The following is a 26,022-nucleotide window of genomic DNA, read 5'->3' on the forward strand; positions in this document are numbered from 1 at the left end:
AGCCAAGGGAAGGAAAAAGCAGGCAGAAGACTACGCAGTGGGTGACTATGGAATTGGTTCTAGGAATAGCAGGGGAGAGTTACTAGTGGAGTTTGCAGAGCGCAATAACTTACGAATCATGAATACTTTCTTCAGTAAACGTGAGAACCGGAGGTGGACATGGAAAAGTCCTAACGGGGAGACTGAAAATGAAACTCGCTTCATACTGTGTTCTAACCTCGCCATTATGTAGGATAAAGAAGCAATCAGGAAAGTGCGATGCAGTGACCACAGGATGGCAAGCTCTCGAATTAGTCTAAATCTGAAAAAAGAGCGAGACAGATTAGCAAGAAAGAGGTCTATCAACGAAGTAGTGGTGAGGGGGAGGAAAGAAGAGTTCAGAATCTAACTACAGCATTGAATATTCAGTTCTAACCGAGGATGAAGCCAGAGATGAAGACAGGATGAAGACGAGAATGAGGAAAAACTGGCCACCCTGTATACGCAGTGCCTGGCGTCATCGATGGTTCCGGAGCCACGGAAGAACGCAAACATTATCCTTATTTATAAGAAAGGGGACGTCAAGGACCGGAAAAATTACAGACCATTCAGTCCACTATCTATTACGTATAAGCTATTTACTAAGGTAATCACTAATAGAATCAGGACAACTTTAGAATTCAATCAAGCAAATGATCAGGCAGGCTTTCGGAAAGGGTACTGTATTATCGATCATATCCATACCCTCAACCAGATGATAGAAAAATACTCGGAATATAACCCGCCATTATGCATAGCATTCATTGATTACGAAAAAGCATTTGACTCAGTAGAAACCTCGGCGGTCATGCAGACGAGCCGTATGTGAAAGTACTGGCGTATATATATATATATATATATATATATATATATATATATATATACACTGTCGAGCCACTATATATATATATATACATATACTTACATATATATATATATATATATATATATATATATATATATATATATATATATATATATATATATATATGTAAGTATATGTATATATATATATATAGTGGCTCGACAGTGTATATATATATATATATATATATATATATATATATATATATATATATATAGATATATACCGGGTGTCCCAGCTAACTTGAACCAAGGGTTACAAAATAATATATTTGAGGTAGGTCAGTGAAATCAGTTGCATACAACTGCCAGCCTGCTTGCGCACTACAGGCAATTTTTTGTTTCGCAATTACTTAATTAGCTAATCATGTTAATTTGTCTAATTTAATAAATATCGACTTTAGACCAAGCATGTGAATTGGAAACTTGTAGAGCACCTTCAGAAACCCCCATTCCACTAATTGCGATAAAGAAAGTCTCACGTGTATCTTTTTTTCTGGGCTCAAAAGACAGCCCGCGAAATACAAATAATACCACGTGACTAGCGCATTTGTGCGCCGCGATTGTGGTGCTCTCAGTCGTGGTTTGAGCGAACGAATCTAGCGGCGGCCGTGTCTCGTCCCCGTTAAAGCGGCAGGCCGATATGCCTGCAATGGACAGCCGGCCCACGTGACGATGCAAGTAGCGGCGAGAGCGGCGAGCCGACACCACGGAGATTCTAACAAGGCCTGCTTCTCTCCCATCAGCGAACGTCACGACAAACGGATGAGCGATACGGTATCAGCCACTGAATCTGCGCATACAGGCTTGGGTAAAGGGGCGAGATGACATCATGTGACTCGACTAAAATTAGCGCTTCATCTTCATTTGCCGGTTCTTTATCGTCATCCGCTTGTGATGTAGGCTGCTGCGGTGCGTAGGCCTGGCCAAAATCGCGGTGGCGACGGGCGAGCTCGAGCTCGTTCCAACCATCGCCAACATTTCTGCCTGCCGCTGCAACGGGACAATCGGGTCACGGCCGCAGCTGATTTCGTTCGCTCAAACCACGACTGAGAGCACCACAATCGCGGCGCACAAATGCGCTAGTCACGTGGTATTATTTGTATTTCGCGGGCTTTCTTTTGAGCCCAGAAAAAAAGATACACGTGAGACTTTCTTTATCGCAATTAGTGGAATGGGGGTTTCTGAAGGTGCTCTACAAGTTTCCAATTCACATGTTTGGTCTAAAGTCGATATTTATTAAATTAGAAAAATTAGCATGATTAGCTAATTAAGTAATTGCGAAACAAAAAATTGCCTGTAGTGCGCAAGCAGGCTGGTAGTTGTATGCAACTGACTTCACTGACCTACCTCAAATATATTATTTTGTAACCCTTGGTTCAAGTTAGCTGGGACACCCGGTATATATAGTGGCTGGACAGTAACCAGAGTTATGCATAAAAAAAGTAACAAAATTCCTATAGAGAAAGGTATTAGGCAAGGAGACACGATCTCCCCAGTACTACTCACAGCCTGTTTAGAGGAAGTATTCAGAGCATTGGAATGGGGGGAGCAGTCAGGGATAAGGGTAGATGGGGAAAACCTCAGTAATCTGCGATTTGCTGATTACATTACCTTGCTAAGTAACTCAGGGGATACACTGCAAAGAATGATGACTGAGACAGGAAAAGTAGAATGATAGGCTTGAAAATCAATATACAGAAGATCAAGCTAATGTTCAAAAGCTTCGGGAAGGAACAGCAGTTTACGTTAGGTAGCGAAGCACTGCAAGTAGTAGGCGAAAATGTCTATTTAGGACAGGTAGTAACCGCAGATCCAGACCATGAAAGGAGAATAAGTTTGGGATGGAGCGTATTTGGCAAGCACTAGCAGATTATGACTAACAGCTTACTGGTATCGCTCAAGAGGAAAATATAAAACAGTTGCATCTTATTTGTACTCACCTAGGGGGCTGAAACGTGGAGGCTAACGGAAAGGGCTCTTCTTAAGTTGAAGACAAGACAGAGGGCTAAGGAATAAAACATGGTAGGGGTAACGTTAAGAGATAGGAAGCGTGCAGAGTGGGCCAGAAAAAATAAGTCAAGTACTGACATTCTAGTGGAAGTCAAGAAAAAGAAATGGGCATGTGCAGGACATGTAGCGCGAATAAAAGATAACCGATGGTCGCTTAGGGTAACAAACTGGATTCCAAGGGAAGGAAAGCGTAGCAGGAGGCGGCAGAAAGTTAAGTGGGCGGATGAGGTTAAGAAGTTCGCAAGGTTCAAGTGGAAGAAGATAGTACAGGACCGGGTTAATTGGAGGAATATGGCAGAGGCTTTCGCCCTGCAGTTGGTAGTGTTCAGGCTGCTGCTGCTGCTGCCGCCGCCGCCGCCGCTGCTGCTGCTGCCGCCGCCGCTGCTGCTGCTGCCGCTGCCGCTGCTGTTGTTGTTGTTGTTGATGACGATGACGTTTAGTATACGTCTAGAAGAAACCTCCTCGAGACAGTACGCTCAAATGGAACCCTAGAGTGCGTAACCCTTGGAATGATATAATTTTACACGAATAAATGCCAAAAGCAAGAGCACTTAAAATTAGTGCTTACAGAACTAGGACATGAAGCTTGATTCGAAGGTTTTTTTTTTCCGATGAAACAGAGCGGACAAGCAGACGACACTCGCTCAGGAAGCATGAGCGATCATCACCAGCCGGATTATATCCACTGCAGGGTGAAGGACTTTCTCAAATTCCTTCAATTAACTTGGTCCTGTGCCAACTGCATCTACTCGACCTTCTCAAACCTCCAAACCTCATCCTCCTATCTAATTACTGTCATCTCTCCTGCGCTTTCTTTTCTTTGGAGTCCAATTGGTTTCCCTTATTGACCATCGGTTATCCTCTCTTCGCATACATGTTCTGCCCATGCCAATGTCTTCTTGATTTTCCGCTAAGATGTCCTTAACTCGAGTTATTTCTCTCACACACTCTGCACGCTTCCTAACTCTTAACGTTACCCTACTACGTTTTGTTTCATTGCTCTCTGCGTTGTTCCCAACTCAAGCAGAAACATTTAGTTACCCTCCACTTCACACACTCCCACAGGCAAGTACCGGTAAGATGCAAGTGTTACACGATTTACTCTTGAGCGATACCGGTAAGCCGCTTGTCATAATCTGTGAGCACTTGCCAAATGCGCTCCATCCCAGACGCATTCTCCTAGTTGTTTCCCTTTGGTGCTCTGGATCTGCGGTTACTACCTGTCCTCTGTAGACATTTTCGTTAAGCACTTCCAGTGCTTCGCTACCTATTGTAAACTGCTGTTCATTTCGGAGCCTGTTGAACATCGCCTTAGTCTTCGCATAATAATTTTGAGACTTGAATGTTTGCTTACCCTGTTCAGGCCAATCATTATTTGCTATTCGTTTTCTTAGCTGCTTAGCAAGGCAATGTCATGAGTGAATCGCTGAACACTTCCTTTAAGCAAGCTGTGAATAGTACATGAAGTGATCTTCCCCCCTTGCCTAACGCCTTTCTTTGTGGAAATTTTGTTACTTTCTTTATGAAGAACTGTGGCTGTTATGCAGCCATTCTAGATATCACCCAGTAGTTTCACATACGGCTCGTTTAAATTCTGATTTCCCAACGGCTGTGTGACTGCTGAGGTTTATACTGACACAAATGTTTTTTTTTTTTCGTAACGTAATAATCGAGTGTTATGCGTACGGCCTGGTTATATTTCGAACATGTTTCAATCACCCGATTGATAATATCAGTACGATGAATAATAGAGCACCCTACCCGTTCAGGAAACGTATTTGATCTTTTGGTTGATTGAAGTCTAAGGCTGCTTTGATTGCACTAGCGATTACCTTAGTAAACACCTTGCATGTAAGGGATGGCAAGAGGATTGTTCTGTAATTTTGCAAATCCTTAGTGTTCCCTTTATCATAAATTAAGTCACTATATAATATTGGATGCAATTGCACTTCCAATAGCAGTTGGGCGAGCTAAATTGCCACCTTTAATAAACATTAGCTACATCCTCATGATGGCTTGTTACTGCAGTTGTTATCACAAGCTATCCGCAATTAAGAACGCGTTTAACGTCAGTATCGGCATAATAATCGTCAGCCTGATTGAGTCTGCTGTTCAACTTAAACCCGCAGTAGGTAGCGTTTCTCCTAAATAAGTAGTTGTTGTGTTTTGTTGGGTTTTGTGGCTCATAGACAACTAAGGCCATCATGCGCGAAACTCAGGGTAAATCATAAATAAGTGTAATTACGGTTTATACGTGGCTCTCCACGCTTGCACAATACTTAGAACTGATGCATGTTTTAAAGCAGTGCACCATGGACCGAGAAACTGAACGATCGTTCTGATGGTAGCGCAATATTAACTGGTCAACTGACGACAAGATTGGTCAAAGAGGGCCAAATATGTTTTTATCTGCTGAGTTGGGGACCGAGGCCGATTTTATTCTTCAAGCATTTTACAAAAGATAACTTAGCTCAAAAATAAACGAGCACAAGGCTAGAGGAAAAGTTTTGTCCATTGGAAACTACCGGGTATAATTAGCGTCACTGGGAATCGAAGTTCACAGCTCCCTAGCTTTTATTGCTGAATCCCTAAATAATAGACAACGGCCATAATGAACTAGGGTCAATTTGTATGGTGCCTCGTACTTAGTTACGTGTTCAGCGTTTTTAAGTGCGTGATGAGAAAAAGAGAAGCAGCTAATATGGTAAAGCAGAAAGTAAGGGATGGAGAAAGGAAGCTGTCTGTTTTAAAATTTTCCCTACTTCTGGGTGTAAAATATATAAATATTAAAGCGTTAGTCGCTGACTACAATGGCGCAAACCCCCTGTGCATTCCAGTTTTAGCTCCCTGCTTTATATTCCCCAGCAACGCAGCTTGCCACGTGGTTTCGACATTAATGAGGAATGAGCGGTTACCAAAAGTAACGACTTTTACTTTTTTTGTGGTTTGTGGGGAACACGAATCGTGGGTTGTGCTGGCGGCGTCAGAGATTTCGGGATTTCAAAAGCGATTCTGAGAGGGCTTGAAGCGTACGTTTCGCTTATAAGATAAGAGCTGTTAGCGATTCATGTCGAGACCAGATGTGAACAAGAAATTGAATAGTACACCCTCTGAATAAGCAGGGGCAGACACTATTGAAGAAAAAGAAAACTGTGGCTGCAAATTGAGCGTTCTGCAATGGAAGGTTAGTTGAAAATTTTCTTTTGTCCCGTATTGAATTTGCGCAGTCAGAAAGAGGGCAAGAAATATTCGAAAGGAAGCAGAGGTGCGTTGTCGACCTACCATGCAGCCTGACCACGAGCTTTGACAGTTTACAGCGAAAATAATGTTTGACAAAATTCTGGTTAGGTCAATGGCAGGCGCCACCTGCTACCTTTTGCTGAGGCTTGCGCATCGTCTTCAGGCGTATATGTGAGCTGCAGAGCAAGCGCAGTTCGACGAGTGGTGTTAGTGAATAAATATAGTTACGTGCACAGAGTGCATTGGCTCCCAGACAGCTACCAGCCTCTAGGATAATTATGTGGTGGTACGCGTTAAAATATATACAGATGCGTTATGTAAAACAGTTCATCTAATGAGGGTGGTCCAGCTCAACGCGCGTGCGTTTCCCGTAGTTTGGGCATTTCGTAAATACGTATTTTTATTCGTGTCGTTGCACTTTGAACTCAAGTTACAGAACCGACCGTGCAGACCGACTCGCCACATAGGAGATAACGAGAAAGCGGTGCGAGCGTGATCTTAAATAATGTAAAAGAAAGTTCATAATAGGAGCGGGCTAGATATAGAAAAAGAAAGGAATAAATGATTGTAGTCACATTAGACATCAGTTATACGATATGGTTGTTCGTGAGGAAGAAGCAACGACGTGGTTCAAGCAATGAATTGCCAGAGGCAGGTCCCATACCGCAACGTTTGGGATAGCTTGCGGTCTACATTTCGTATTCGCACAAACCAGAGACGTTATAAGGCGATCGAGGTCAGAAGAGCCCTACATTCTGGGACTGCATAACTTTAGGATTTCGCGTGCATCTATTTTGTCTCTTCTTTACCCGCCCCACTCTTAATATTTCATTTTGCTTTTTTTTTCTAACTATTTATTAAAGAGTGCTTTGAATAGCGTGCCTCTGAAGATCGGGTTTAGAAAGCAGCAGTCATTATTATGGAAAGAAAACAATGGCTTATCAAATACTTGCTACCCTATATATATTTCAAGTACTGATATACTTTGAATATACAGCACGTGCGTTTAAACGCGATATTATTGATACCTTATTGTCCTTTGTTATAAAATATACACAGAAATGAACTTCCTTCATTTCTTAATATAACCCTTATGTAACACAGAACGTTTACTGTGCATCTTTACTTGTGACCTTCTTTTTGTGTTCATTTTAAGCTATGTGTAAATGTTTTCACAATCTACAAATGTAATGCGTCATAGTTTGTATACGCATTACACAGCACACCGCCGGGATGGCGCAGTGGTTACGGCGCTCGACTACTGTTCCCAAGGACGCGGGATCGAATCCCGGCCTCGGCGGCAGCTTTTCGATGGAGACGAAAAGCAAGGCGCCCGTGTGCTGTGCGATGTCAGTGCACGTTAAAGATCCCCTGGTGGTCGAGATTTCCGGAGTCCTGCACTACGGCGTCTCTCATAGCCTGAGTTGCTTTGGGACGTTAAACCCCACAAACTAACCAAACCAACCAGCATTACACAGCAGTTACTGTTGTCATATAATTGATGGAAACTATTGCTGGTATCATTTAATGTGTAATTTCTTTTGTCCTATTGTACGTGTGAAACGTCTTTGTAATTTTAGAACAGTGTCCCGTTATATACATTGTCTTTTTAGGACAAAGATTGTTATTTAAATCTATAGTGCAGCGTCAGTCCGAACTGCATAGAGACTTCGTCATAGGTGCCTCGTCAAGCACCAACCGCCTTTAGCCTCTCTTCTTACAGCAGGCATTGTATCGTATCTGTCTGCTGTCAAAAAATGAAAAAAAAAAACAAAAAACAAAACAAAAGAGCAAAACAAGCGGCTTTAGTTGTTAACCTTGCAGCTGTAAATAGCAGCGCTCATGATAGTCCTTACAATGTACACCTTGCAAGTACAGTTTGAAATTCTCTCGGAATGAGCAAGAACACATTTTAATACGAATGGATGATAAGTGTAAAAAAGATCCTTGACCTGAGAAATGAACCACTTACGGTAAACGACAAAGAACTGTCAAATTAGGATTAAGAGATCTTGCTAGTTGTGGGAATGCAGATTAGAAATGATGTCAATTACAGCATATTTTAGCGCGTTTTTGTTGTCGAATCCTACACGGGCCGTCCTAGTGAATCTTACTGACACAGCAAACCCTAAACTGCCTTTGCATTGAACGAAAACTTGCCCTTACAAACAAGCGGAGACAAGATCAGGCTAAAAACACTTTTGAGCTTGACGACCTTTATTACTGATGACGAATAAATGTGGCTAATACCTCTGGTGAAGGCGCCATTAGCGACACGTATGGTCGAGCGAACGGCGTCATGTTCACTCTTCAGCTCACCGGTGTGTATGGGGTAGAAACCGGTAAGCAGCGCGGAACGGGATGGCGTGCACAGGGGCTGCACGTAGTTGTTGGCCAGAACCACACCGTCCATAGCGAGCACGTCGATGTTGGGCGTCGGGATCTGGTCCGAGCCGTGGTAGCTCACGTCATGCCAGCCCTGCACCGCCACCGGGCGCACGTGGGAGACCGCACCCCGGCGTGAATGTCAAGGCTCGACAAGGAGTTAATGCGAATGGCATGTTAGGCGCGACGGCACAGAATAGCAAAAATTAAGCTTCCTGGGGGAAAACGAAAAGGCGCAGTTGCTCTAGTAGGCTTCGCGCTCACCGTAACCGCGCTGTGTGGTAAGAAATAAAAGGGATCCACGTGCCACAAGTCATGGGTAAAATGTAGCCAGACTGAATTGGTGCCGCTTCTATTTCCGCCATTCGCTAAGTAACATGCTCTAATTTCGATCCTTCACGTCCTCGTCTATTTCTTGTAGAGCTCCTGGTATTAGTTAATCGACTCCTGTTTGTCGGCAAGTGCAGATAAAAAGGCTGAACGCAATCAACAACGCACAAACTGCGGTAACAACTTACTGCACAACATAGCAAGCACCTTTCCTCTTTTAACCGTTTCTCTTCGCGGAAATTGTGCCATACCTTAAAGTAGAAACTCCACTCCAATGATTTAACTCAGCACCAGCATCTCCATATATCCATACGCCCATCCTAAGTGACATCACTGCGATACGAGTCATAATACCGCGAGTGGACTCATACTCGGCTGTCAGCACTAGGACATGTAGGAATGCTTCCTGCAGAACTCTGGATAGATTAAAAACTTCACGATCCACTGATAAGGCTTTTGCCGTTAAGGCTTTAGAATCCCAGAATTTAAGAGAATGGGGAAGCACGGTGGCTGAAACAGCAAACTCGGGGATGCATTTTAGTTCACCTTATGAGGGTCAGACATGGTCGCCCAATATAATAATAATAATAATAATAATAATAATAATAATAATAATAATAATAATAATAATAATAATAATAATAATAATAATAATAATAATAATAATAATAATAATGTGAGGCAGAAGAACGCACCAGCAAATTCACCTTTTTACTTCAGGTAGGCCGAAGCAGCAGCTACCGACTAGCCACAGCTTAGCAACACTTCGTCTTCTTCGCACGACCCGATGACCGATGATGATTACGCTGAGATGAAGATGAAGGTCACTCACAGTGCTTACAACATTCCCCCTCCCGAACGAAAGCGACCATCCTGGTCGCAAATTAAATCTTAAGGTCGGCGGTTAAAGGGTTTCAAGCGCGACACGTGCACAATCTCGGTGCCGCGACACCGACGATCGCGAACAGGCGATGCAGGTGTGATGAGATAGTTTACAGGGGAAGTTTGTTCCAGAACCGTGTACGGGCCAATAAAACGGCTCAGAAACTTTTCACACAGGCCGGGGATGCGAGTAGGTGTCCAGAGTAGCACTTCGTCTCCAGGGCGGAAAGACACTGAGCGATGAGTCGCATCATACGTGCTTTTCCTGGAAGCTTGAGTGGCTTCAGTTTGAAGGCGGGCACGATCACGGCAGTGGGCGATACGAGACACGAACTGTTCGTGGGAAGGCGCGGCAGAAGGAGTAGAAGCTGTGAAGAAAGATGCTTCGAGGGAGAAGGTAGGATGGCGGGCATAAACAAGAAAAAACGGAGAGTAGGTGGTGGTTCGTTGAACGGCAGTGTTGTAGGCGAAGGTTACAAAGGGGAGTAAAGAGTCCCAGTTGTTGTGCTGAGGGTGAATGTAGGTGGATAGCATATCAGAAAGGGTGCGATGAAAGCGTTCTGTGAGGCCATTGGTCTGAGGGTGGTAAGGAGATGTAGTTTTATGCACCGTGCCTGAAGCATGAAGCACTGCGGCGAGGACGGTGGAGAGGAACGACTTGCCACGATCGCTAAGGAGGAGGCGAGGGGCGCCGTGGCGAAGAAGTATGGTGTGGAGGAAGAAGTTGGCGATTTCGGAAGCGGAGCCGGAAGGAAGTGCTGCGGTTTCAGCGTATCGGGTGAGGTGGTCAACGGCAGTAACGACCCAGCGGTTGCCAGCTGGAGTCAAGGGCAGGGGTCCATACAAGTCGATTCCGACGACTTCGAAAGGTGTGGAAGGACATGGGAGAGGTTGCAAGAGACCGGCAGGAGGCGACGTAGACCGCTTGCGTCGTTGACAAGGGATGCAAGACGCTACGTATTTTAATACTGAGGTTGAAAGGCCAGGCCAGAAGAAACGACGTTTGATGCGGTCGTAGGTTTTGTGGTACCCAAGGTGACCTGCGGTGGGGTCGTCGTGAAAGGCTTGTAGAACTTGAGGACGCAGGGAAGAAGGAATTACGGGAACCCATGTGTGGCCCAGTGGGCTGTAGTTGTGCCAAAATAATGTGCCATCCTGTAACTTGAAATTTTTGAGCCGACGACGGAGACGGGCATTTGGAGGTCTAATAACACCGCTGAGACTATCAATCAGCTTTTGACAGTAAGGGTCAGCACTCTGGTGGTGAGCAAGATTGCAGTGTATATCTGGCATGGGAGCAATAGAGGCGGCGCTCAAAGACTGCATAACTGTAGGGTTTAAATGGCTTGACTCCGTTGGGATAGGAGAGGAATGCGAGGACATGGGTTGCGACGGCAAAGCAATAGGGCAACGAGAGAGAGCGTCGGCGTCCTTGTGCTTCTTGCCCGATTTGTAAGTGACAGTAAAGTCGTACTCTTGAAGGCGGAGGATCCACCGCCCGAGACGACCGGACAGATTTTTCAAAGTGGATAACCAGCATAGGGCGTGGTGGTCAGTGACGACTGTGAAGTGACGGCCGTACAGGTAAGGACGAAACTTCTGAACAGCCCAGACGACGGCGAGACATTCTTGTTCGGTAATAGTGTAGTTTTGTTCCGCAGAAGTCAGAGTTCGGCTCGCATAGGCAACAACATTTTCTGTAGAGGTGTTTTGGCGTTGCAGAAGGACAGCGCCAATGCCATGGCTACTGGCGTCGGTGTGCAAAATTGTCGGTGCTTTATCATCAAAATGGCAGAGGACGGGACCCGAAGTCAGAGCACGCTTCAGAGTTTCAAATGCTTCTTCGCAAGCAGGAGACCAGATGAAAGGCGTGTCGTTGTGAAGAAGCGCATGTAAAGGTGAGGCAATAGAGGCGAAATTGCGGATGAATCTGCGGAAGTATGATGCCAAGCCGAGGAAACTGCGGAGATCTTTGACCCGAGTTGGACGGGGAAAGTGCAGCGCAGCAGCGATTTTTTCAGGGTCAGGCTTAATTCCTTCGCTGCTTACGAGATGGCCAAGAACTTTAATGGATTTTGATGCAAAACGGCATTTCTTCGTGTTTAGCTGTAGGCCAGCGCTGGAAAGTGCTGTCAAAACTTCATCGAGACGAGTAAGGTGATCAGGAAATGACGAAGAAAAAATGACGATGTCATCTAAGTAACAGAGACATGTTTTCCATTTGAGGCCGCGGAGAACTGTGTCAATCATACGCTCGAATGTAGCAGGAGCGTTGCAGAGTCCAAAAGGCATTACATTGAATTCGTATAAACCGTCCGGTGTTGCAAAGGCGGTCTTCTCTTTATCATCTTCATTCATGGGGATCTGCCAGTAGCCTGATCTTAAGTCAAGGCTGGAGAAAAATTGGGCACCTTGCAAACAATCGAGGGCGTCGTCAATTCGAGGGAGGGGATACACATCCTTACGAGTTATTCTGTTTAGAGCACGGTAATCTACACAAAAACGAACCGAACCGTCTTTTTTTTGCACTAGCACAACAGGCGATGACCAGGAACTAGACGATGGGCGTATGATGTTGCGTGCAAGCATGTCAGCAACATTTTCCTGAATAACTTTGCGCTCGGTTGGAGAAACACGATAAGGCCGGCGTCTAACTATGCTTGATCCGTCGGTGAGTATGCGATGCGTTGCTGCAGCGGTTTGACCCAGTGTGCCGGAATTGACGTCGAACGAGTCTGCGTGCTTGTTCAATACAGCGAGCAATGCGTCTGTCTGGTCTGTTGTCAGGTCGGTGCTGATCGTGTGGCGAAGTGCTGCACTGAGCGAGGCAGGGGATGAATCAGAGCGATCGGAGGTGGAGATGGGAAGAAGTGTGACAGGCTGGGCGGAAGCAATTGATGCAACAGTAGAGTCGCGTCGCAGAAGAATGGGCTCTGATGTGGTGTTGAATGCGGCGAGAAGAGAAGAACCGCTGGAGAAGCGAAGAAGGGACACGATGATGATAATACCTCTTGACAGGAGACGAGGGCTGGGTGTAATCAGGACGTCGCCATCGGTGACGGCGTCAGAAGTCACAGATAGAATATCTTCGTTGCCCGGATAGAGGACGTGATCGGCAAGCATAACTACACGGGAAGAAAGTGGTTCTCTATCGGCAAGAATGTTGCATTCAGTGACTTCAATAGTGGGAGGGGAACACGTAATGACTGCTGAGGCGTTTTGGAGGAAATCCCAGCCGAAGATGAGTTGATGGACACAGGAGGATAGGACAGCAAACTCAATGAAGTGCAAGATGCCGTCAATGGTGACTCGGGCTGTACACGCTCCACAAGGGTTAATATTCTGTCCATTTGCAGCACGTAAAGGAGGACCGGTATAAGGTGTGCGCACTTTTCGCAGTTTTAAACACAAGTCAAGTTTCATAATAGAAATAGCGGCGCCGGTATCAATTAAAGCTTCCAGTTCATGTCCCTCAAGGAATACAGTCAACATGTTTGATGGGAGCAGAGGAGGAATTGGAGCGACGACAGGCGGTGCAGTTTTACCTCCGGAAACTGCACAGGTTAGTTTTCCGTTTGGCGGGCAGAAGCTGAAGATGGAGGGCGAAGGGGCGACGAAGTCCGGCGAAAGGGTGACAGGGAGCGACGACGCGATGGCCGTGCTGTCCTAGACCGGTCAGGAGAAGTCGACGGGGAGGAAGAGGGACGGAGGTCATTATCGGTGTAGTACTGGCGAGGAGGAAGCTGGTAGGCGTCGTCACGTCGAACGTACCCATAGCTCGCACGCTCATCTCGCAGTCGTCGGCGACAAACGCGTGTTACATGGCCGCGGATTCCGCAGTAGAAACATACTGGACGAGGTGGGAGAGGCCGCCAATTACCATACACCGGTGGTCGCGGGGACAGGGCGGCGAGGCTGGGTGGGACAGGCGCGTGATGGACAGGAGGACAAGGAGGAGGAGCCGCAGTGACTTCAGCATACGTCGGAACGTAGGGAGGGGCTGGTGGTTCTGTAGCCATGGGACGATTGAGTGAAGTAAGCTCCTCCTTGATAATGCCACGCAACCCAGTAGATTGAGCAGGTGGGCGTGAGAAGGCAGGAACCGACGAAATATCATTGTGGAGCTCTTCCCGTATTATAGATCGTATGATGGTGCGCAGATCAGTTTCGGGAATTTGGCTCGGATCCCAGGTGTTGTTGAGGCGGCGCGACTGTAGATAGTCAAGTCGCTGGCAAGTGGCACGAATGTCTGCCACCGTGACGGGATTTTGGGCAGCTAGAGCTGCGTAGGCAAAAGAGCCAATTCCTTTTAAAATATGTCCGACACGTTCAGCCTCGACCATGCCATTGTTAACTCGCCGGCAAAGGGCGAGTACGTCCTCAATGTAGGATGTGTATGTCTCTCCTGGAAGCTGCACACGGGTCTCTAGCTTCTTTTGAAAAGAGGCCGGACCAGCACCAACAGTTCCAAATATCTGGCGGATCTGTGTCGTGAATTGAGGCCAGTCAGGAATGGCGTCCTCATGGTTGAGGAACCACGTCTTAGCCACGTCACTCAGGTAGAATGAGACGTTGAGTAGCTTCATAGAAGCGTCCCAACCGTTAAAAGCGCTCACCCGATCGTACTGCTGTAGCCAGTCTTCGACGTCGTCACCGCGGAGACCGGCGAAAACCGGAGGGTCGCGCTGACGTGAGGTAACTGACCAAGTTGGGTGGGTCAAATGGTGCTGAGCAAGTGCACCTTGGGACGTCAGTGGTGCAGAGGTGGCATGGGCAGCCGTGGGATGCCCATCGGTAGCTACAGGCGCCGGAACGGTGAGAGCAGGGGGATGTGACTGCGCCATGGCGGTTGATGTGCCGCCAAGAACACGACCGGAACGGAGCTCCAGGGGGTGCCGCGTTGAGGACGCTGGGATCAGGAGTCACTTCCACCACTTGTGAGGCAGAAGAACGCACCAGCAAATTCACCTTTTTACTTCAGGTAGGCCGAAGCAGCAGCTACCGACTAGCCACAGCTTAGCAACACTTCGTCTTCTTCGCACGACCCGATGACCGATGATGATTACGCTGAGATGAAGATGAAGGTCACTCACAGTGCTTACAATAATAATAATAATAATAATAATAATAATAATAATAATAATAATAATAATTGATCTACTGAAAAGGCATATAGTATCTGTCACACTTTTTCTGTCGACACCTGCACCGCGCCGTAAGGGAAGTGAGGAAGGTGGGAGAGAAAGTAGAAAAAGAGAAGATGGTGCCGTAGTGGAGGGGTACAGAGTAATTTCGATCACTTGGGGACCTTTAACGTGCACTGACATCGCACAGCACACGGATGCCTCTCTGTTTCGCCTCCACGCAGCCGCCCCAATATGCCATATAACGTATAATCTTATTTGGCTGACGTTATATCCTTATAATAGCGTCAGAACCTCACAGAAACCCGTAGAACCTTGTGGTACATTGATAGCTACTTTGCGATCTTCTCGACCAATCTATTTATCTTCCCACTGCAACTTCCAAGGTCACGTGGCGCCGCGAATTTGACATTGAGTCGAGAGACGCCGTAGTGGAGTGCCGAGGAAACTTCAACCTCCTCGCACCGCAACTCTCAAGGTCATTCGCTTGTGCGTTTTATCTTGAGCCGACAGACGTCGGTAGTGCAAGGCCCCAGAAATTTCTATCACTTCGGGTTCTTTCACGTACGCTGACCGAGGGTCTAGACGGAGGGTTCAACGACCGCTTTGCTGGCGCTTGGTTGCTCACTCTCGCCATGGTTGAGGTGCGTGTCGATCCGAGTGCGTCAACACCTCTGCGCAGGCGTCATGCTAATGTGTAGCTATGCTCAACAGAGCTTAGGCGCGGAAACCTGACGGTTAAGTGGGATAAAAGTCTGGAATGTTTTTCGTGTGATTGACTCATGACGCTGGTCCTATTTTCCCCTCATGATCTGTGGTGCTATCGCATGAAAATTATTCTTCTATTTTACATTTCTATCCTCATCATCCACAGAGCTACCTAGCTGACAAAAAAAAATTCGAAAGCTTGGCTTAGCTCCGAAAAAAAAATAATAAAAATGGCGAAACTAGCACAATCGAAAGGAAATCATGGTATGTCCAATAGCCTGACTCTTTTTACACCCCTTTTATGCGATCTTTTTAGCCATGGAGTATCTTAAGTAACAGGGAGCACAATTTGAGTAAGTACGCGATTGATTACTGCTAATTAACCCCGCCATCCGAAGCATGCCCGCCCTCATTTATGTGCAGGCGTGCGTACTGCACCAGCCGCCTAGCAATGAACAAATTTCAATTAATGAGGAAGGACAAACATGACTGGAAATTAAACCTCAAGGAGTTTTGCCCGTAGTCCAGGAACAAGGATAAACGTGACTTCCGCAAAAGAAAGTTACGCCTCTTACTTCAAGAAGCTTTGCATTTAATTAAAGAACAAGGACAAACATGACTTTCGGACCAAAAAATTACACCTCCTATTTATCTCTTTCCTCTTTCACACTCACATTCCTCTCTTGCATTGCGACGTGGTTCAGGCGTCCATATGAAATAGCGTGACATATACTGGGCATATCCTTTCTGTTAAACCAGTTTGTTCGTTATTATTTCAAAGAGCTTTGTGGGTAATTAGGAAACGAGGAGGAATATAACTTTCGGACGAAAAAAACTACAGCCCTCATATAGATCAAATTGCAGTTAAGGGATGTGTCAAGGACAGTTAAGGATGTGCGCGTATCAAGATTCGCTTCCATATGCTCCTTTCATCCATATGAAAAAAAAAAAAAAAAGTCCGCTTACAGGAGCCACTCTTCCAATTTGTTTTCAATGCTCGCCAGAGGCCAAAAATTTAGCATAGCTAGCAGTGAAAGCGAAGGTTCCCGGGCTCCGCGTAGTACATATGGGTCGTCATTATGCGCATGCAGAAATCGCCTGCAGTACGGTAACGGCTACTATTACCGCATAGTTGCGTGATCATTATTTCGGCATCCCAAATGATCGTGTTATGGTCCCATGTATACAACTAACTTCACCACCCATTTGCGCTGACAACGAAGTTAGCGCGAGGCAAGGGACTACTGGCATTACGCGGCGCCCTGCGCGTATGCGCATACGGCGACGCTGCACATCAAACGCATTGCGGAAAGGTAATGTATGCTGTTGAGGCGAAGCGTTGCGCTCTGAGCGCTGCATGCGTGTTTGGGACCAGAGCCATAAACATGTGGTGGGTCAGACAGAGAACGGATGCCCTGGGGTCGCTGTCGCACGTGCCAGCAAACTGTCGCATCATATTCAAAGCAGCCGTAGTTACTCTCCCAAAATAATGCGCAGTATTTCATGGAAGCAGAATTTAAAGAAAAGACAATTATTGAAAATATAAAATGTGCAGGGTAGCGTTCATCGTTCCGATTATCAGCAGACTAATTTCCATTTTACTTTTTTTCTTAAGTTTGCCGCAACTCTGTTGAGAATGCAACGTGTGTAAGTCCCAAATGCTCAGGATATTTGGTTTGGTTTGGGATTTAACGGGTCCCAAAGCGATTCAGACTATGCGAGACGCCGTAGTGGAGGACTCCGGAAATTTCGACCACCAGGAGTGCTTTAACATGCACTGACATCGCACATTACTCGGGCGCCTAGCTTTTCGCCTCCAACGAAAAATGGCCGCTGAGGCCGGGATTCGATCCCGCGTTCTTGGGTGCAGTAGTCGAGCGCCCTAACCACTGCACCACTCTGGCGGGGATGCGTTCTAATGGTTACCCGCCGGCGTGGCTCAATGAAGAAGACAGTGGCTGCTGAACAGGAGTATCCAGGTTCGAACCCGATCATGGTAGCCGCTTTTCGATGAAGTCGAAGCGCAAAGGCGTTCGTCTGGAGTGGTAGTAGTAATAATCTTCATTGGATCAAGCTTTGGGTACGCATACCCCTGAGCCCTCGCATGGCCATGTGCTGTGCGTGTTAGATCTCCCGCTGGTCGAAATTACCCGGAGTCCTCCACTACGGCAGCTCCTTCGTTCTTCTTCCAATACCACCTTCCTCCCTTTCCTTACTGTGCAGTCGGGTGTAGACCGGGGAGTGCGACAATCACAATTCCATGCCCATTTGGTCGAAATTACCTTAAGCCCTGAAAACATTTCGAGAGCGCTGTGGAATCTTCCCTGCATAAATGCGAAATCTTAAGAGTTGCTAGTGCACCCTGTGCAACATGTTTCCTCTCATTATCATTATCAACTAAATGTGCCGTCATTATCATTGCTAATGTCATCATTGTCATTATCACTGCTTGCAGAGTCATTATAATCGCTCCTATCTTCATCACGGTAGACTGGCCGATGACATCACCAGGTGAAGACGTCGCAATCTCGAACCTCCCGCGGAATCTCGCGAAGAAGTGTACATTTCTTGTGGCCGGAAGGACAGGGTTATGCCGCGAGTATGAGCCATTAAAGACTTTCGCCTTAATATCGCAGCGTTCTTTCGTCTGTAAATTGCACCTTTCTACCTTTCGTTTCCTTACTGCGCAGGTCGGGTGTCCGCTGGGGAGCGCGATAATTACAGCGCCATTCCTAGGTGGCTGAAATTACCCGTAGCCCTGCACTAGGGCATCTCTTTCTTCTTTCAATCCCACCTTCCTCCCTTTCCTTACTGCTCTGCTGGGATGTCTACCGAGAATTGTAACAATTACTGCACCTTTTCTTCTCTGTAGCCCTATTGCGGTAGCGCAGGGGTGAAGATGCGCGGATACTGCGCAGGAGTACCCGGATGCGAACCCGACCGCCAGCGGCTACGTTTCGACGAAGGCGACACGAAGAGACGTCCATGTGCTGTGCTATGCCAGTGCACGTAAAAGATCCCCAGGTGGCCGGAGTCCACCACTACGGCAGCTCCCTTTCTCTTTCCGCTTTTATTGTCGCTTTCCTAGCTAACCTTACGGGGCTGTTCAGATGTCCGCGGAAGAAGTGTGAAAGATATTAAGGTGAAAGCCATTCTAGGCTATGTCGGCGACGTCCTGTGTACAGACCGTATCGGCAGCTGTTGTGCCGTTCTCAGAAGAGTTAGGATCAAACGTATGGTTGTGATCGATAGAGCATAATGTGAGCATGCTGCAGAAGAAAGTATGACAATAGGATGATTAGTTAATTAATTTAGAGCCAAAAAAGTAAAAGTAAAATATATTAGGCATTGAAATAGCGATACGACAAATGTCGAGGTCCAAGGGATGTGTCTTCAAGTCAACAGGACATGAATGTGTTTCTGACTTACTGAGCCATATAAATGCGCGATAGTGATCACAAGTGTGTATTGAGTGTCAGAATCTCGTGTTGGCAAGATCTGTCAGCGAGATGTGTCAGCGAGAGTCTGCAAGGGACAGATACAGCGCCCTTCCTTTCCTGTAAACCAATTGTAGAAGCCAGTGAACTTCATGCGTTCAACGGAACGCCGGTTGTGTTCGACAATGGGCGCGCGCTGTATGTAGCAGCAACTCTCAAGCTTTCACATTTTTTTTCACGGCAGATAATGCAGCGCTGTGCGCCAGCTGATCAGTCAAGCCTGGAAGGCCGTATTAGCCAATGGTTTCCCGGACCTGGGTGAACCACCCATGTAATTACTTTGTAAAAATAGAGTTTATTCTCTGTCTGTCTCGCAAGTTTCTAGCTTTTTATTCCCCGTTAAACAGTATAGGTATGTGCAGTAATTGTTTATTCAGGCGAAAGTCTTACCTTACTCATGACTGGCGCGAGAAGGAAGCGCTACTAAGTATATATATATATATATATATATATATATATATATATATATATATATATATATATATATATATATATATATATATATATATATATGATTTTTGTATTAATATAGGGAGGAACCTATTGTTTGTGCAGGGTTCAATGTGGAGTCATACTGTTTCGCTTCCTAGTTAGCTAATTTCTGTTATTAAAATTTAAGTCTAGTTTGCGACAGCCATTCAAAATGATGATGTATCAACATCCAAATTTATGCATTGAATTGCATTAAAGAAGTTTAACACTGCCGAGCTCTGTGCCAGTCTCTCAATTCTAAACCGCCAAGCAAATTGTAACGGTGCCAAACCCAGGCCAAACAGCTCTTTTGCACATTTTATCGGCTTAAACATAATTATATTCTGGCTAATATATTTTGCCATTGAAAGGCCCAGCGTTTACGTTTCACTTCTTTCGAGGTAAAATGAATAAACTTGCGCAATAGGTAGAAGAAGAAAGAGACAAAAGAACAGGACAAAACACCTTTGGCTTATTTGCGTGCAACCAGTTCGAAATCCGCGCCGAAAATCCGCGCCGAAAATCCGCGCCGAAAATCCGGAGTCAAGGGTGCGCCGCCCACTGTCATTTTTGAAAATAAAGAACTGATACACAAAAATGGCTGACGTTATATTTGGTTACGCGAAGTCTTCGACCCCCATGCCTGTTTAAGAAGCAACGGTATCGATTACAACGGCAGACAAAGGCAAGGTGCTGATCGAAGACCTTTACTTCGCAAGACGCTGCAGGCTCAATTAGCCTCCTGGCCAGCCGGGATTAACACGACTTAGAACGCGAGCAAGGGCGTGAAGGCCTGTCACCCACGCACTATGTACGACCTACCTGACAGCCCAATTAGGCGCCTTAGCACTCCACTCGCGAATCTATTTGTTCTTGAGAACGGTGCTGCGATGTTTGTTTCACGACAGAAAACCTTTTGCATATGTTTTCCTCGGAAAACTCTCACGTTTAAGGCTTCTCGCCTTCGAGGTCTGCAGGACCCGATTAAGATGTTTGCTGCAGAGAGGCTGTTCTAGATTATTCTTGGCCTTCTACATACACACATTCTCGCGTTGTTATTTAGGGAGGTGGCACGTCTGGTTACGGGTGTGCGAAATTTCCAGCGTAACTTGCAATAAGGAGGAGATGACAAAAAGAGGAAAGCGAGCTAGTCGATAAAAAAAAAAGCATAAGCAAACCTAACATTCCACTCCCGCCCGTTTTGTTACACTCCAAAGCTTCGAACTGTGCCATAATAGTTGCATTGTTTTCATTCGCTTTTGTGACTAAATCATCACAAACCGAATGAAAGCATTGCAACTATGACATAGTTCGGAAATGAAGTGTAAGGAAGCGGGTAGGAGTACAGTTTTAGGAGAACAGATAGCTGGGAAATTTGGTTTCGATCCATACTAAAATAGCACAAAAAAAACGAGGACACAACAAAGAAGAGACGACACGAGCGCTGACTTTCAACTAAAAATTAACACAGCGCGAAGAAACCGCACACAAGAAGAAGCTTCTTGTGTGTTGTCTTCTTCTGTCCGGTTTCTTCGCGCGGTGGGTTCTTCGGCGCTTGAGCGCGCACGTGCGCGGTTCATCATTTCCGCTGAGGAGACCACTGCCGTCACCAAGAATCGCCCACTCGCCGTACGCACTTACCGCAACGGGATGTGAGCGAAAAGCCGCACCAGCAACGCCACGGTTGCTGCGCTGGGCACACGGCGACGCGCGACAGAGCTACAAGCGAAGATGGCGGAGCTAGACTTTACACAAAGCGCACCGCAATTCGAGCCCCGGTGCGTGACCGGAGGTGGATGCATTCCCCCACCAGCAGGCAGCTGCAGCTAGAAGCAAGGCTTGGGATTTCGAGTATTGCGCCTCGATATGACTTACGCCCACGGCAGACGGAGTGATAGGAGTAACAGCATTTTGCTGCATAAGGTGCGGCACTATTATGAAGGCAGTATCCTTTATTGGATTGGAATATTGCCAAGTGTTTTGTGGTAATTGTATATATCATCATATTCATTACTAGCAGTCAACTTTTTTTTCCGGGAATGTAACTAGTAAATTTTTATGCATTTCCTTGGCATGAGGTATGTTATGAACAGTGTCTCCTGTTCTTAAACGTGTACGCTTTCCGTTTTGGTCCACTGTCATCACACACGTCAATGGGGGGGGGGGGGGGGGCGCTGCGAGCGCGCGACGAGAGTAGACGCGTGTGTTTTGGCTCCGCCAATTTGCGGCTGGGGCCGCGTCCCAAATCATGCTACCCCGGCAAAACTGGCATCGATCGATCCGAAAAATCAAGCGGAACAACTGGATACAAAAGTCGTCCAGGTAGGCCGATTTTCTTCAAATCTACGGCCATTTTTCGACCGACCACGTTGGCGCCGTCGTTAAGCCTAACGGCGTCGCCGACGCCTGGCCTGGCGGAATCGGCCCTCCGAGGAAAAAATGGTGACATCCGCGGATCAAATACACGGTTACGACCCTGAGGCAATGTTGTGGACCTCGGTACCCGCCACCGGAGATACAAATTCGACGGTTATCCCGAAAATTCGGAGTCAAGCTTTACTTCAAGCGGCTGCACGCCGCTCCCAAGACAAAGCCCAGATGGCGGCGTTCGGCACCGCCCCGGCCGCCATTTCGTCGGTCGGAAACATGAACGCTCCCGCGACGCGCACCACGGGAAGCAAGGACAAGGCGCTCTCGAAGTGGAAGCCGCGTCCAATGCCCAAACCGGCTCCAGAAGACTACGTTATAGTCATAAAGCCCAGAGAAAGTGTTTCTCTTCACGAGGCGTTCACGGAAACTGGCTACGGCACTGCCATTTCGGCGTACCTCGGGCTGAAATGGGCCAGCGCCGTCTCCGTTCTACCCTCACGAGAACAAAACATCATCATTGTGCATACCCCGAACATCGAGGCGGCCGACCTGCTCATCGGGGACTTCGCAGTAAACACCGAAAAGGGGTCGATCCCGCTTCGGGGTTACCTGAGACAAGACGGCGGCAACATATGCCACGGCGTGATCGTGGTCCGTAACTCGGACACCACAGAAACTCTCCAAGACCGAGTGTGCTGGCGCGCCGGCACCATCCTGGAAATCCGGAACATCCAACAAGGCACGCATCACTTTCGCGGGTAAAGAGAAGCCCCGTTACGTGCACTATGACAACATGATCGTCTCTGTGCGAAACTATTACAAAACTATTCCTGCGTGCGGCCAGTGTGGGGCCGTCGGGCATCGCGCGGATGCATGTCCAAACTTGCAGTCTGACACCTGTGGACTCTGCGGATTCCAAGCTCCGCTAGTGGAGGGGGCGCGGGCTCCTCACAACTGTGTTCCGCGGTGTTCTGTGTGCGGTGGCTCCCATGTCACCAACTCTCGCGACTGTGCGGCAAAATTCCGCACACCCAAGATAAAAAAGAAAAAAATGGCGCCCAAGAAGAAACGCCGCCATGTTAGGCCTCCCGGCGATCAGCCTCGCCAGGAAATCACCAACATCGAGAACCCACCTACAGGAGGTGCTGAAAAACGACCATCGAAAGTGTCGCCACCACACGGCGGACTGGCGAAACAAACGACGGAAACGCGCGGTGATACCAGGACCTGGGTCAACGCAGTCGAAAACGGACACCAGGTGAGCGGTTCGGGTGGGGCTGCTTCTCTCTCCCCCTTTCCACTCCCTTCCCAAGGGCGCGTAGCGCCGAGCAAGATCAAATAGCAGCACTCAGGGCCCAAAACGAGATGCTGCTTAAGAAAATTAACGAATTGGAATCCAAAATTAACCAGTCTTCTCCGCCCTCGCCTCCCGCGGCTGAGGTAATGGAGAGTGAGCTCGTGGTGCCAAAGGCGGTAACAAGCTTGGAGGCAGCATTCGAGGCCCGATTCGGGGCCACGGAGGCACGATTCATTGCCATAGAAAATCAAATTTCAATGATGGTCAACGCCATCTCCAAATTGCAAGAGACAATCCCCGCGATGATTGCCAAACAAATTGCGCATTCCTTACGCTCCTCGCGCAGGCCCGGCGGTCCCTTACCCGGCCGTCCTAACAAAACTTCTAGACGCACCCCTGAGGTAGACGATGACGACAACTGCTCGCTCTCCGGTATGGAGGATGCCCCCCTTCCCGCGAGTGTTCGCTCCGGAGCAGCGTCAATACAACCCCTCCTCAGCCTAAATGACCATGGCGAGCAGCCCTAAGATCAGGCGCTCCCCAAGAACCAATTCGGCCACCCCCGTCCAAATTGTCCAATGGAACTGTCGGGGCTTCCGTTCCCGCGCAAAGAGGGCGGATCTCCGACTTTACCTTTCAACTTTCAACTCTCTTCCCGCGGTGGTTGCCCTCCAGGAGCCAGGGAGTGGCGTCACCCTCACAAATTACATCACCTTTCAGCAGGACCCCTCTTCCTGCGTCTGCGTGCATGAAAATTATACGGCTACTCTAGTTGACTTAGAACTTGACACTGAATATTCCTACGTGATGGTGACACTTCTTCCGCTCAAGAAACAAGATGCGCCACTCCACGTACTCAACATCTACTGCTCCCCCAGACTCAAAAATGTAACGTTCGCAGCACTCTTTAGCCGCGCTCTAAAGGCTGCGGGCAGGGACTCCTTGGTGATTGTGGGTGATTTCAACGCCCACAGTACACTCTGTGGATACGTGCGTGAAGAGAAGCGGAGACGCAAGCTAGCGGAACTCGCGTCCACGCTGGGCCTGACTCTTCACACTGACCCTGCATATCCAACGCGGATGGGTAATTCAGTGACCCGGGATACATGCCCGGATCTCACCTTTACCAAAAATATTGTACACGCAGAATGGATCAACACCGAGGAAACCCTCGGTAGTGACCACTGCCTTATCAATACCACTGTAAGAACTAAACCATTGGCAAGACCCCACGCACAAGCTCGGCTACCCGACTGGAATAAGTTTCGGCAAAGCTACATCAATTCGGCCTCTATCCACGAACAAGGATACCACGCGTGGGCACAAGGATTGGTTACACATCTTCGTTCGGTGGAAACACAAATTCAGCTCTCGGAGGCCACTCCAGAGGTGGACAACCACCTTCTGCGCCTCTGGGAAGCGCGGCACAGCCTCGTCCGCAGATGGCGCCGCCAAAAACATAACAGAAAGCTCAAAATTCGTATCGCCGAGCTCACTCAGCGAGCGGCAGAGTACGCGGCCCAACTCGCCAACTCAAACTGGGTAGACCGCTGCAACACGGCGGCCAGACAAATGTCGAGCCGGAGCACGTGGCGCCTTTTCCGTGCCCTAATTGACCCGACTCAAACCCGCGCCGAGACACAAAAACATCTCCAACGAGCTATTCATAGCTTCGATAGAAATACATCAAAATTAGCATGCAAACTGCGCGACCAGTATCTTTGCACTGAGCAGGACCCCGGAGGACCCGCGTACTCGTATGCAGGTTCAGAGAACGCGGATCTGGATCAACCGTTCCAGTTGCATGATCTGAAGGCGGCCCTGGCTAAAATGAAACGAGGAACGGCACCGGGCCGGGACAAGATAACTGTGAAACTGCTTGCCAATCTTCCCGACCCCGCCTACGAAACCCTCCTCGCTTTCATCAACTCGATCTGGCTTGGTGAGGCACCTCTACCAATTGAATGGAAGACCGCCCTGGTAACTTTCATTCCGAAAGCCGGCAAAGCCATAAACACAGACAACCTCCGCCCCATCTCCCTCATGTCTTGTGCGGGAAAGCTGATGGAGACCATGGTGCGGGACAGGCTGTCTGGGTTTCTGGAAAATAAAAATACATTCGCAGACACCATGTTCGGTTTCCGCCCGCAAAGGTCCGCTCAGGATGTTCTGCTTCAACTCGACCGAGAAATTCTCAACCCTGTCGAATATCCATTCAACGATAAGGCAGTACTCGCCCTTGACTTGAAGGGGGCTTTCGACAATGTCACACACGAAATCATACTGCAACATCTCTCCCAGACGAACTGTGGACATAACACATTTCAGTACATCAAGCAATTTCTCTCAGATCGGCAATCTTTCATCCGAATACAAGACGAAGAACACGGCCCATATAAACTGGGAACGAGAGGCACCCCACAGGGCGCGGTCCTCTCGCCATTACTTTTCAATCTGGCCATGATGAAACTCCCGGCTCAGTTGGCGACGGTCGAAGGCATCCAGCACGCGCTGTACGCCGACGACATAACCATCTGGGCCAAACACGGATCGGTTGGAGACATTGAGGACAACCTGCAGCAAGCGGCGCAGATCGTAGACGCTTACGCCCGCCGCTGCGGCCTTCAATGCTCACCGTCCAAATCCGAATTTGTGCACATTCGCCCGTCGCCTAAGTGCACCACAAAAATGGAACTATCCCTGGCCAGCGGTCCAATACCCGAACACGATGAGATTAGAGTACTTGGTCTCCTTATCCACAAACATCGACGGGCTGATACAACACTAGCAAAACTGCGCAAGG

At 47.7% G+C, this 26,022-nt stretch overlaps 1 protein-coding gene across 1 annotated transcript in view; it reads right to left on the minus strand.

Moving 5' to 3' along the window:
* Positions 1–26,022, minus strand: part of LOC146198561 (arylsulfatase B-like) — a 70,083-nt gene that overhangs the window by 36,271 nt on the left and 7,790 nt on the right. The window contains exon 2 of the mRNA XM_084592615.1: positions 8,455–8,614. Coding sequence (XP_084448741.1) covers positions 8,455–8,614 — 160 coding nt within the window. The remainder of the gene's footprint in view (positions 1–8,454; positions 8,615–26,022) is intronic.

Source organism: Amblyomma maculatum, chromosome 2 (assembly GCF_055883805.1).
Source record: "Amblyomma maculatum isolate TAMU_Amacu chromosome 2, ASM5588380v1, whole genome shotgun sequence".
Lineage (NCBI taxonomy): Eukaryota > Metazoa > Arthropoda > Arachnida > Ixodida > Ixodidae > Amblyomma > Amblyomma maculatum.